This window comes from Peromyscus maniculatus, chromosome 20 (assembly GCF_049852395.1).
Source record: "Peromyscus maniculatus bairdii isolate BWxNUB_F1_BW_parent chromosome 20, HU_Pman_BW_mat_3.1, whole genome shotgun sequence".
NCBI classification, from domain to species: domain Eukaryota; kingdom Metazoa; phylum Chordata; class Mammalia; order Rodentia; family Cricetidae; genus Peromyscus; species Peromyscus maniculatus.
The window spans coordinates 22,813,541-22,827,803 of record NC_134871.1 but is presented as its reverse complement, the minus strand read 5'-3'; the positions used below and the strand labels follow the sequence as shown (position 1 = coordinate 22,827,803).

General features: G+C 44.1%; 1 protein-coding gene across 2 annotated transcripts in view; it reads right to left on the bottom strand.

The window, feature by feature from the left end:
- Dpys (dihydropyrimidinase) overlaps positions 1 to 14,263 on the bottom strand; it is an 86,003-nt gene that overhangs the window by 41,543 nt on the left and 30,197 nt on the right. For both annotated transcript variants that reach the window (XM_042264713.2, XM_006988696.4), the window contains exons 5-7: positions 10,865 to 11,021; positions 9,755 to 9,896; positions 7,199 to 7,341 (exon numbers count right to left, since the gene is read on the bottom strand). In XM_042264713.2, the coding sequence (XP_042120647.2) occupies positions 7,199 to 7,341; positions 9,755 to 9,896; positions 10,865 to 11,021 (442 nt within the window). The remainder of the gene's footprint in view (positions 1 to 7,198; positions 7,342 to 9,754; positions 9,897 to 10,864; positions 11,022 to 14,263) is intronic.

Genomic DNA, 14,263 nt, shown 5'->3' with positions numbered 1-14,263 from the left:
GATAGACATTGGCTCAGTGAGCTGTCAAGCTGAATACAGGGAGCGCTTCATTTTCAAAATCAAAGGTTGATGCTCTCTTTGCACGATCTCTCTTTTTTATATCATTGTGCAATGACACAGAAGAGGTATTGCAGTTGATTTTGCAGGAACTTTCTTACAGGCCAGTTATGCCTGAGGTAATCAATCTCTCACGGGAATAGCTAACCCTTGCCCTCACACACCCACTCGAGTCCTCTCTCACTATCCATCACTGGGTGCCAAATGCCTCACTCTGGAGGCATGCAGCTTCTTTATAGACTTACAAAGCAAGAAAGGCAAGAGAAAAGTACAGATTCCCTGCTTTTCTTTCTACTGATCTCCCTTGGTGCCTTTAGTAAAGCTCATTTTTAAAGGCAGCAGATGATGTGACGAGCACACTTATTTCAACATGCCATTAATAACCAATACGAACCCAAAGCAAGTGAAAGCATCTAGGTACTAGGATGTCCCCAGATCATTAGCAAATGCACCCCCACCCAGGAGAGACTGCCTTGGGCTTATGTAATCAGCAGCTCAGATGGCCCAGTGTGGGCTGTGGGCGCCCCCTTCAGGATACAGGGCTCAATGCACATTGCTGTCATCTGCAATAACTAATCAATGCCAGCAAACATTTTTGCTAAAACCATTTGAGGAATTGTGCAGAAAAACATCTAGTGTCTAATGACAGGATCAAACAGAAAGCATACATAACATGTGGCGGTCGGTAAAATCACATTCATAGGATAAGGGGGGGAATTTCTTGCAAGACAGAGTATCACCTTTCAGATCAGTCCATTTCTTCCCTTGATTAAATCACGCTTTTCCCAAAGTTAACTTTGTGAAAAATCAGCTCACTCTATGGCAAACAAAATGAAAACTGGAGGCAGTCTGAGACGGCCTCACCTACACTTTTTCTGCAGCCTGGATGGCCTTCTCTCTCAGACAGTCCTCAGCTTTAATGGTTTCACTCCGGACTCCTCCCTGGGTGCCTCAGTTTACTTGGCTTCTGTTTCAGTCTTGACTCTCAGGACAGATGGCTTACCCACTCTTATGTCACGTGATGCTACGCCCCCCACCTGCTCTCACACAGGATTTCTATGCTCTGAACTTCTATGACATCACACTTTTGCCTCTCATACGATATCCTAAGCACTTCCTTTCTGAGACTGAGAATATTCCATTTTATATCTCCTCTCCATGGACTGACCCTGTCCGTCCTCGGCTCTCGGAGCCTGACTCCCAAGGGGAAACAGCTCAGAGTAAATTTGTGAGCACACAAAAGCGGCTCTCTTCAAGCCCGTCTACTTCTGCTGAACAGACCGCTCTCAACACGAAAGTCCAAAGGTTGCTTCAGGAGAATGAAAGGGTAAAGCGGGGCACCCTTCACACTTAGAAAACCTTGTTTTACTGGTATTTGTCTGCATCCCTTCATTCTGTAGTCATTTAAGGATCTGGTACAGGAAGTTCAGAGCACAAGAGAGGGATGCTAGCCCTGACTTCCTCCAGGCCACAGCTGTTGCTGAAGGCGATCTTCCCAGGGTCCCTAGGGCACTGCCTCGTCACAGCAGCCCCCTGGGCAGTGTGGAAGGCTACCACCGTCTTCCACTTTGCTCAGCAGCTTTCGCTGAGATTCTGCTCTGGGCTGAGCTGGACCAAGCCTTGGTTTTAAAGCATCAATTCAAACAGAAGTCTAGAGCATAACACCTCACTCTTTAAGCTGGGGTTGCATGCAGCAACTTCCTCTCCCGAGGAACAATACAGAGCACGCAGGAGCAGGACTCTAGGGAAACTCAGCAAAGACTGCCTCGGCCAGGAACCCCAGCTTAGCCCCAGCCTTGTGGCATCACATCTCCCTCATTCACTCTTTATGGATTACGGAAAGGAAGACTTGGCTTTTGAATTATTGTTTCCCCAAACCTGAGCTAGTAAGGGTAAAACATCGGGAGGAAAAACACAACAGAGACACATTCTCCAAGATACTTGAGCATCATTCCTCAAAAATGGCAAAGCAATGAGAAACGAAGGGGGAAACTGCAGCCCCTCAGACCAGGCTCAGGACACACATGGACTAAAAGTGATATGGGGTCCTGGGTGAGATTCCGGAGCAGAAATGGATGCTGGGCAAGCGCTAAGCAAGCCTGAGTGAAGAACAGGCTCTAATAACCAGTATCAGCTCATTAACTGTGACAACCATGCCATTCTGTCAGGTAACAGTAGTGGAGAAGAGCTGGGGGGTCCCGAGGGGTCCTCTCCACCATCACTGTGACCCCCCTATTCCTTTTTTAAAATGCACCTACACCTCGAGAATATAGCAAAGGCTCAGAAAGTGGTGGAGGGCTATGGTGCAGCATTGTGAGCAGGTGTGCAGGATCACTAGGATTCAGTGTGCAGGGTGGGGAGAGGTAGGCAGCGACGATGGTGACCATTCTCCACCTCGAAGGACAGTAGAAAGCTGTGGATGATGAGTGCAGAGAGGCTAAAAATACTGTGGTGCATTAGAAATGTTCCAGTTGAGGTCATCTGCATAAACTTTGGTTGGAACAGAGAGCCCAACAGAGTACCTTTCTCACAATGAGCAGGCCAAGAATAGAGAAAGCGGGTGCTGTCATCGACCCAGATACACAGCGTGGTTTCTCCCTTTAAATGCGGACTATGAAAAACACTCTTTTTCATTGTTTTAATGTTCATCGAATCCTTCATCTCATGAAGCCTCCCCCTCAACAACCCCCTCTCACTTTTCTCCACCCTCTACAAATTTCATGTTAGTGCAAAATATTATTATGATGAATTAGAGAAAAATCATACAGATTTAAAATGTCAAAGTTCCAAAGAGCTCATTCAGTAGCTTCATGGTATTTTTCTACCTGCGATTGGATAACAGAGGCAGAGAAACTGAGAAGCTCTACAGGTTTCTGAGAGGATGTGGGGATCAGTACAATCGAATCCCTTGGTTCACCTGGCTGCTTGGTCAACACAGGCGAATTAGCCGAAATACTGGGCAAAGTAAATCACAGCCAAAGTAGAAAAGGGTGAGGTCACAATAACAACGTATGCTAATTGCACCCCTCCCTCACCCCTCGTTTTTTAGCAGGCTGATTTTAAACTCATTATATATCCCAAGACGACCTTGAGTTTCTGATTCTCCTGTCTCCATCTCCCAAGTTCTGGAATTACAGGTATGTGACATCACATCTGGTTTATGCAGTGCTGGGAATTGAACCTGCGGCTTCCTACATAAAGCAAGCACCCTATAAGGGCGATCTTAGCTTACAAAATATGTTTACATATGTTGGTTCATGGTAATCTTGTGGTCGACATAGTCATTTTCAGTTACCTTGTTTTGTAAAAGAGGAGCAGACATACAATGACCTACTTTCCTCTGCTCTTTATGTGGTGTGCATGGTGTCAGGGATGGAGCCCAGAACTTCAGCAAGCCCAGCAAGCTCTCTGCCACTGAGCTCTGCAGAGACTTTAGGTGGCCCTTGCTGGGCCTCAGGCCTAGTGCCCGTCACACAGGCCTGTGCTGGTTTTCATTATTTCTGGCCCTGGGGTACTCACGATGAGCAGACCTGGATCGAAAGTGTGAGAGTTCCTGGTCATGCTAAAGGATACGTGCTATACTAATGAAGACGTAGCACTCAAAATTAAAGGCTGAATACATATATTCAGTCACCAAAAAAGATTTTAGATATTTAGCTTTCTTTCGTCATTATTATATAAAGAGCAGCTGTTATGTAAAAAATGGTAAAGAACAAACAGGGAAGACGAACACCTGAATAGATGCCTAACCGGTTATGAATCAACACCTATGTAGTACAGAAAGACACCTTTGAGTTTGACCTTAAATTAGTCATTCTTAGACTGAACAGAGGGAAATTAAGTAAGTAACATATAGACGATAAAAAAAAAATAGCCACACATCTGGATCATTATGCACCATGCTGAAGTAAGTGTCTAGAAGAGAAGAGATAAAAGAGTGTTATAGAGATTAGTAACTGGAGCTTGGGAGAAAGTGATTTAAATTTGTATAGCCTAAGGCATGACTCAGGGGACATGATCACAGCCTATAAATACCCTCCAAGCAGCAAAATGTGGAAAAGAAAGCGAGAGAATTAGTCACAACCTTGCGTTCCGGTCATTTCTCTTTGTCCAGTTGTCTGAGGAAGACAACACTTTGTACCTGAGCTGATGTGATCCCCAGAACTCAAACAACCAAGGACTCTCAACTCCGGCCCTGCTGGAGTCACCCAGGTGGAGGCTTAAAGAGAGGGGCCCCAGCAACTCAGAACAAACTCCATGGCATTTTAGAGATTCCTTGTTTGGCAATTCTTTGTCTGGATGTCTCCTTTCTTTTTCTTCCATCCTTTCTCCCTCCCTCCCTCCTTCCTTTTTTCCCCCTTCCAGGTCTTTTATACATATACTATGGCCTCCAGCATTGTGTTTTTGTGGGTTTTATGTGTGTGTGTGTGTGTGTGTGTGTGTGTGTGAATGTGTCTCTGCATCTTTGTGTTCCTTGTGCTCTTTGGAGGTGAGAGGGTGCTAATATTTTGATCCGCCCCTAGAAACCTTGCCCCTTGAGCCCTCCCTGAGTCCTGGTCCTGACCTAAAGGAAACCCCCCCCCCTTCCTCCCTCTCATCCACTCTCTCTCTCCACTCCCAGGAGGTATGCGCCCCCAGGCCTGCCTCTCTCTCTCTCTCTCTCTCTCTCTCTCTCTCTCTCTCTCTCTCTCTCTCTCTCTCCTCTCCCTCTTTCCTATCTTTCTCTTCATCTCTCTATTATAATAAACTCTCTATGAGGATGCACGCCTGGGTGTGAATGACTTTCCCCCATCTGCCCAGCGAGTTTTCCCTCAGGCGTGAGCCTTGGTCTGGACAGCCTTGGGCCCCCCCACATGCATAATTCATATGGGGGGAGCTCCCTTTCTCCTGGTAGTTTGTTTGCTTCATCCTATTCCAGCTTGTTTGTTTTTATTTTAGCTTATGTTATTATTATTTTTTAGATGCCTGTGTGGATTCTAATGAGAGTGTGAGAGAGAAGGGTATGGATTTGCGTGGGTGGGGAATGGGGAATCTGGGAGAGGAAACCATAATTAGAATATATAATATGGAGAAATTTAAATCTATTTTCAATAAAAAAAATGGAATGGGTTGAAAAAAAAAAGGTAAAAAGAAGAGCCATAAAGGACTAGACTGTGATGGTGCGTGCCTTTAATCCCGGCACTTGGGAGGCAGAGGCAGGCGGATCTCTGTGAGTTCAAGGCCAGCCTGGTCTATAAAGCGAGTTCTAGGACAGCCAGGGCTACATAGAGAAACCCTGTCTCAACCCCCCCACCCTCAACAAAAGAAGAAGGAGGAGGAGAAGGAGAAGAGGCGAGGAAGCGGCCTCTTGGTGCTCTCCGTGGGGTAGGAAGTAGATGGGAGAGTTTCATAGCTCAACAGAACAACTTTATTTTCCTTCCACTCTAACACAGAAAGACACAGAACAGCATTAAACTGCCCCCTCTCCACTGTTTAAAGGAACTAGAACACGAAGAATGAAGTATTAAACACAGGTGTGTAAGTCAAAGCCATGGGCTCACAGCCCGCAGGTAAACCTCACACACTGCTCAGTCAGTTTTCTCATCACCATTCTTGGTCTTAGACATCAAAGTATCTTTGGCCCCACTGACTTGCACAAACTACTACTAATTATCATCCTGGTGACTCAAACGGGAGTCATCACGCTTCACATAGTCCTCCCATCAGAGAAGAACGTTGAGAATTTCTGGGTTTTCTCATCAAACCTTGTGATCTTCATAAGCCACAAGGTATTTCAAAAGACCTACCTGGTTCCAGCCTTGGAGCAATGGCCTAACTGGCAGGCCACTGCTGGGCAGTAGCAGCCCCTGCAGAGCACAACTTACAGAATCAGGAGTTCTCCAACCTACAGCCAGCCCAGGTCATCCAGAGTCCACAAAGACAAGCAATGTTTTCCCACTCCCATTCCCAGACTCGTAGAAAGCCTGTCTACATGGAATTTTATCAGGTATTGATTCTTTAAATGTAAATCTGTGTTAACACAGCAGCAAAGGCCCTGGGTTGTGACTCGCTGTTATCTCAGGGTATTTCCTGACCTAAGGTTCTCACACAGCTTTGAAAGCAGCAAGGTGTAATGCTGGAGTGTTGGCCAAAGGCTACCTGCTGTGACCATGGCCTGCCAATCCCACGACCTGGTCCCTAGGTAGGAACAATGAGTGTCCTGAGGATAGTGCCAACCACAAAAAGACCATCTGGGGCTTGTTTCTAGGCTCTCAGCCATAGTAGCTTCCTTCATGTTCCAAATTCCAAATGGCCATCTTTTGCCCAGAAGGTGGCCCAAGGGCACATCTGTTGAAGCTCTGTAACAATACTGCTTCCCAGAAACTACACACTTTTGCTAACTATGGTAAAAACAAACATACTAGACCTTGCATAAATGCCATATAGTGAGGACAGAAGGCCCATCAAATTCCTTTGTGCACACAAAATGTTGAAGCGTGTGGCATTTCCTTCCTCACCAGGGGTTAGCACAGGCACAAAGGAGCAAACAAGTACTGTTGGGGACAATGTTCCACAGGAAGAATTCCGCAGAAACTCAGCCTCCATCAAATGCTTTCATGATTTGGTGGAATTCATCGGACCCTCAATATTAACATAGAATTATGGAAATTGAAAACAAAGGGCTTAAGCTTTCTGGGAATGGCAGGCTGAGTCTGAGCTCATCTGGAAAGTTTGGCTAACTAAAAGTGATGTCTTTTGTGCTGGAATCTTTCTATCTAAAAGCGTTTAAAAGGCTGTAATTATTTTGAGTTTCCAATTCAGCTCTTTTCAAATTAAGCCTTTTCTTTTCTTCAGGGCTCTGCACGTTCCCTCCGTGTGAACTCGGGCACTTGCCAGGCACCGGAATGGCAAATTCATATTGGTTTTCTCTACCTATCCCTTCCCGGCGAGTTCGACACAGCTTTTGCACCCTCCATGCCAAGAAAAACAAAGAAACATTTGTACATAAAACCTTTATCTTGTGCACAGGCTTAGAATCCCTGAGCACAGCGAAATAAATCACCTATTAAGCAAAGGCTGGTAACAGCCCAGGCAAAGTTTCTTTGCAAGCTAGTGCTTTTCTTCAAGCGTAAAACCAGGAAATGCAGAATCTCAGACTTACCTTGTGGCTTCTGGGTCCCAGATCACAATGTCAGCATCTGAGCCGACAGCTATCCTTCCTTTTTTTGGATAAAGATTAAAGATTTTGGCTGCATTGGTGCTGGTGACTGCCACAAATCTGTTTTCGTCCATTTTACCACTGTGCTGTGAACCAATGCAGAGAAGATGCATTTGCTGTGATGATCAAACACGTGAGCCTCCTCTGGGGATCAAAGTGAACGACTTATATCCATGAACCCAAACAGAAAGACATCTCTACTAACCCAAACAGAACTGCATCCCACTTCCTGCATCAAGGAGCTACATCTGTGCATGCCCAGTATAAACCATCTGTATCATCACTGATGAAGATGATGGCACATAGAAGCCTGGAGATGACTTTTCAAAAAGCCCATCACATTAAAAGACAAACCTGTACTTCCTCGACATCTACTCCCATCACCCAAGATTACTACACACAATGGTTTAAATGCTGACAACACCATTTTCCATTCCCATTTAAAGTTTTCTACTACCACCTACGATATTTATGATCTGCCTTATTTATTGCAGACCTAAGATTTATGAGATGATCATGTAAATATTAGACAAAATACCAAATACTCAAAAGAAGATAGGTTATGATACTTATAAATTAGGTGACAATGCCTTGAGAAGATAAAAGATAAGCATAAGATGTACAATTTTGTCCAATTTAAATTTATGTGAACCAGAAATGTTGGAAAGTCTATTTTAAGAACTTTTAATATAGAACCCTTATAGGGCTTATATATTTATATGACAAGACTTCCTCTAAGATTTATTTTTTTATTTCTAATAATCCCAGAAGTAAATAATCTTACTGTTTCAGAAAATTATACAGTTGTATACATGTTAGGGAAGTACTCAACTATTTTAAAGAGCATATTTAAAGATGTATATAACTATACCTTTATATATGATGGAAACTATAATGGATTATGAAAACTGCTGTTATAAAGATATTTACTGTAATAACACAAGTTTAAGGAGGAAAGTTGAATTATAATCTAGAATATTTAAGCAAGGAGAAAGAGAGGGGAATCATCGGGGATGTTAGAGGTAGGAGTAGATGGAGAAAGGGGGGAGTCAACAGAAGTTAGAACTAGAGAGAGGTTTTGAAGACCCTGGCACTAAACTGATTGCTTCAACACTGCCATTTGGTCATGAACAACACTAACGTGTTTTTGAGAAGGAAGTAACATGAACAGAGCTTCATTATAAGCAGCAACTCTCGGCTAGAACAGCCGGAACAATTGATCCCCGGGAATAAGGACATCAGCTTTGAGACTATAAGAATGGTCCAAACAAAATGTGAGCCTCCAATTACATGGTATCCATGAAAACAAAATCAATGGAACTCAGTAAATAATGAGTGTGCTGACTAGTTTTACGTCAACTTGACACAAGCTTGAGTTATCTGAAAGGAGGGAGCTTCAATTGAGAAAATTCCTCCATTAGATCTGGAGGTAGGGCGTTTTCTTAATTAGTGATTGATGAGGGAAGGGCCCAGCCCATTGTGGGTGGTGCCATTCTGGGATGGTGGTCCTGGGTTCTATAAAAAAGCAGACTGATTAATCCCAGCACTTGGGAGGCAGAGGCAGGTGGATCTCTGTGAGTTCGAGGCCAGCCTGGGCTACCAAGTGAGCTCCAGGAAAAGGCGCAAAGCTACACAGAGAAACCCTGTCTCGAAAAAAACAAAAAAAAAAAAGCAGACTGAGCAAGCCATCATGAGCACACCTGTAAGCAGCTGCCCTCCACGGCATCTGCATCAGCTCCTGCCTCCAGGTTCCTGCCCTGTTTAACGTCCTTCAGTGATGGACTATGATGTGGAAGTGTAAGCCAAATAAACCTTTCCTCCCCAACTTGCTTTTGGTCCTGGTGTTTCATCACAGCAATAGAAACTCTAACTAGGACATGAGAATTAGAAACGATAGTAGATGTCAGAGAAACTCATCAAAGAGAATTCTCAAGTATGAAATATGATTAATGTATCATCTAAGAGAGGGGTCTTTGAAAAGTGTGACAGGGGGAACCCGGAGTCTACCTAAGTTTCCTGTAGATCTCTATAACTACACATGTCACCTGGATAGATGGCTTAACACCTGACACCTGTCTGTGGGATTCTGTTTCATCCTTGGGAAAAAAAACATTTTATTCATTCTTCATTTATTATTAGTTTTAAAAATCATTATGCCCATAGACTTCATTATCTGTATAACTTCAGACAGTGAATTTAATATCCTTCATATATTCTTCATCAGTTCAAATATTTACATTAATGACACAAAGACTAACCCTATCTGGACCCAGTATAAATTAGCCCCCAATGTCTCTGCCCAGTGACAGTGACATCACACAAAACGTGCTAAGCTAACCTATGAGGAAAGATCAACTGCTTGTTTGCTGATAACGTCCTGGAGGAGGGAAGGGATGGAGTTGACAGTGACGGTGTGATTCCCAGTTTATTCTGGGGGGGGGGGTGTTTCTACGAAGGTCATGATCCTGAATGAACCAGGCTCATTCCTGTGAAACTCACCACGCCCTTCTCCCATATCACCGACATCCGGTCCTCGACACCGTTCACCCCATTGGGAATCTTAGTGAAGTCGTCTTTCCCGAGAGCTTTCTGGCAGGTGTTGAAGGTACAGTTATCACTCCCTGTGGTGCTCAGATCGCCACTGGAAAGGATGAGGAAGAACGAGAACGATGAGGAGGCTAACAGATAGCACACGTGGGGGAAACTCCTTGGTATTTCTTAGCCTCTGACCAGATTGCCTCCTCCATGGGACACCAAGCAGTGGGAGGGGGTGTGAGTGGAATTTCTGGGTACACATCTCACCTCTCTTCTGTGTTTGTCATAGGAAGCACTTTTGAAGAACATGCTCATAAGGATTATGGTGCAGAATCTTCAGCAAGCCCATTTTTTTTTTACTGCTTTTCAATTTCCCAGGCTAGCTGGAGGAAGATGACTAACTAACTAGATTGAGGAAGGAATGGTCTGTGAGATTATAGGGTGCATACCAGACTCTGCATCAAGACTGATGAGCTCATGGCTGTGAGCTTGTCCCATCTAGAAACTGATAGTTGCATTGACTCGACAATGCTAACTAACAACAGGGTCACCAGGAGCAATGTAGGTAGAAGTTCTTTACGAGTAAAATGCCATACAAGATGTCATAATGGTGACCTATGGCAATGGGGGCAGGTCCAGACGTCCATACCGTTTGAACACAGGTGTAAGACTGGCTGAGAACAGCTGAATACCACTTTTGGTTACTAATAATCTCTGGGATACAGAAGTGTGAAGGAGGAAGGAGGTTAGAAAAGGGTAAGTACTTTTTGTTGTTGTATAAAGCTCCGCACTAACTCAAATCTGAGGACATGTGAATGGGACATGCTAGAATGTTCAGAATGACTAGAAAGGGCTATTGTCCATACAACAGTGTAGTCTCTAGATCGTATCAGCTTAAAACATCGTACGTCCAGTGTTTTCTGCTCCTCAAATAGCATGGGTCAAACAGAACAGAGTACCAGAAGGGTCTGTGGAAGCTGGAGGTATAGGGCCAGCTCTCCTCCACCCAAAGATGAGACTTATAAAGGATTATCTTTTGCCCAAATACTTTACCGTCATCTGAAAAATTATTACTTAGCCAACAGATTCATGAGAAAGCCCGGTGTTGAAGGATCGGGTCTCAGTGGAGGTCCCATGACATGATGGGCGGCATGGCGCCATTCTTTGCTCCAATAGTGTGTGCCATCGGTACCGAGACCCGCCGCGATGGGCTCTCCATAGACCACCTTTCCTGCAATGTCCAAAGGCAGGACTCAGCCCCTTATGTACTTTCAAGAAGACCATCTGACTAACACACAGATCCCTTAATGTACTTTCAAGAAGACCATCTGACTAACACACAGATCCCTTAATGTACTTTCAAGAAGACCATCTGACTAACACACAGATCCCTTAATGTACTTTCAAGAAGACCATCTGACTAACACACAGATCCCTTAATGTACTTTCAAGAAGACCATCTGACTAACACACAGATCCCTTAATGTACTTTCAAGAAGACCATCTGACTAACACACAGATCCCTTAATGTACTTTCAAGAAGACCATCTGAGTAACACACAGATCCCTTAATGTACTTTCAAGAAGACCATCTGACTAACACACAGATCCCTTAATGTACTTTCAAGAAGACCATCTGACTGACACACAGATCGTCTTCTCTGTCCCAGTAGGGGATGGTACTACAGCTCAATCGTTTGTGACCAGGACTCAGTAGTTATTGACTGACAGCTACTGAACATGTACTGTGTTCATCCTCCTAGTCACTTGACATCAGGTTGGCTACTTGCTTTGTTTTGATCAATTAGATTGATCAAGAATGGCATGTTCCGCCTCCAAGCGTAGGCTATTCAAACCGTCTTTGATTCTGTTGTGTCTTTTTCTTCTTTGTCATGATGCTGGGAGTGCCACCGAGCCAAGAGGTTATCTAGTGGAGACAGAGCCAAGCCACGATGGACATGAACACGAGTGGGAAGAGGAAACAAACCTCTAGTTGTAAGTTGTTCCTATTTGGGCCCCACTGTTATTGAAGCATAACCCAGAAGATGTTGGGGCTGCTTGTGAACTGATAATGCAGTCTGAGAATCCTCTGGGTGAATGCTTTCACTCTCTTGAATTAAAGGTAAAGCTACAGGATTACATTATTTCTCTGCAGCTGCATAGGTGGAGAGGAAGAGGCAGGATTTGAACCCAGGAGTTCTGAGTCAGTGGTCTCAACTTCTATGCCTTGTAGCTAGACGACAAACTACCATCAATATAGCCATACAGACTCCAACCACGGTGTACCTCCACTGCAGATTAATTGATAACCATTTCACATCCTCAAAAGGAACTTTCTCAGAAGACTTATATTCAATAAAAGAACACTCAGATAATAAAATTGTAGCCCGAAATGCACACTTAAAAAATCATGCAAATGAGGCCATCCAAAGCACACAATGTTAGAAAACTTAATAGTGCACAATGAATTTGAATTTAAAATCAGGTTCCTATCTGATTAGCATTTGTCAGAATAATAGATTCACTGGCATCAACCTCATCACATGCAAGCAATCAAAAAAAAAAAAAAAGAGTGCATGGTGAGGAGATTCTAGCATGCCAAATGAGCTCACTCTGGTTAACCAGATGCTAAATTTTAGTTACAAACCAGATATATAGCTGAAATTAACTGATTTCCTTAGAGAGCACACGCAGTGGATGGCCACCAGCTGCCTAAGTCTTCTAAATGGAAATGTAGCACCCTATTATCTCACAGATCCATCCCTCCTCTAAACTAGCCTCTTCCCCCAGTTAGCCCAGGAAATAGAGAGACAGCAAAAGCCAGGCTTGCCGAAACCTAGAAATTTGACTTCTTAAGCAACCAAGTTCCACACCGGGGCCCGTGCAAGTGCACACCAGGAACCGAAACGCTGCTGATACACTTTGCTTCCATGATACACACAACCCCATACCACTCTAGGTCCTTCCTACCCTGCTTGCAAAAAAAGGGGACAACTTTGGTATCTCTCAGTGGCATGCAGGATAAAGAGCAGTCATGTGTAGAGAACTAAGAGGTGTCAGTCTCCACGAGGACAGACACAATGTCTATTTGCAACTCCAAGGAGAACTTGGTGTCCCAAGAGCACTTCTCCCAGTTGCTTGGACAACGGGACTCTGACTTGATTTGCAATTGCTCCATGAGGTGCCAACTCAGGATTTTCCACGGTGCTTCATCACCAAGGAGAGGTCCTTGTCACGTGTTCTGTTCAATCACTTGGCACATCGAGATGATACGGGAGTGCGGCTCCCAAGCGTCTCCCATCTTAATAGCTCTCGGGAAAAATTAAATGTCAGTATCTGTCGGCAGTCTGCCAGGCTGCTCTAAAAGCAGATGACAGGTAATTTCCTCAGAAGGGCTAAGCTCCTTTCAAATGTGACAGGCTACTTTTTTAGTGTACACAAGCTCTTCATTAAGGGGTCTATTTTCATCTTTATTCCCATTACATATTTATGAACATTAAAAAAAATTAAAAATAAAAATTCCTAATGGCTCGTTGCTCCCTTCCACAAGTTTGAAAAGACCAAAACTCATGAAAGAAGTATAAAGGAGAAGGAAACCAACAAGTCTGGTAGTCCATAATTGGAGACTCAAACTACAAAATCCAACCTAATTACAAGTCCTGGTAGATTTAAGTTAATAACAAGGCAAAAGAAACCACTAACCTAGGGATAGTCTGTGTAACTTTCAAAACTCTTGCACACGACCTCACTTGGCCTCACAGCGACACCTCACGCTGGTTTGATAAATGAAGATGTTGATGCTCAGTGAAACCAATTGATTTGCCAGAGACATACTCGTGGGCAGTGGAATAGCCAGAATGAAAACCTTCCTCCTCTGATATGAGAGCACATCCACATTGTTATCAAGAGAAGCATCATCTCCATTCCCTGGCGAAGAGCATATATTTTTAAATAGTTTCAGCCAACCACAAGCTATCTGTAGACGCAACCAAGCAATTGTCCACTTTCCCGTCCTGGTTTCCTTTGCTCTGCTTTGCAGGTGGCTGTGAGCAGCGCTTGTGTCTGTCTTCTGATTGTGTTCCAACAACTCTTGGGATTGAAAGACATGTCCATCATCAGTTTCCTCTATAGCAGCTTTCTTGTTAGGCTGTAGGTTCCCCATCCACAGATAGTCTCTGTGGTCTTTTTCTACCCTTTGACACCAAACCGAAACCGAAAAGACTCTGTCATCACGCTGCCATCTCCCACTTAACTGCACTTTACATCTCTGCGAGAGTCTAATGATTTCTGAGTCGAGAAGCAGGCTAGACCAGTAAGACCCTCAGTCACCAGACAGCTTTAAGGGAGGGAAGTGATGAAGCGGATGCTCCTGCCTGTAAGGAGCCTGGTGGCCTGAGATCTACGAGAGGACGTGAAAAGGTGGGCTTTGACTACAAAGTCTGACAGCAGCTACACTTTTCAAAGTAACGTTCC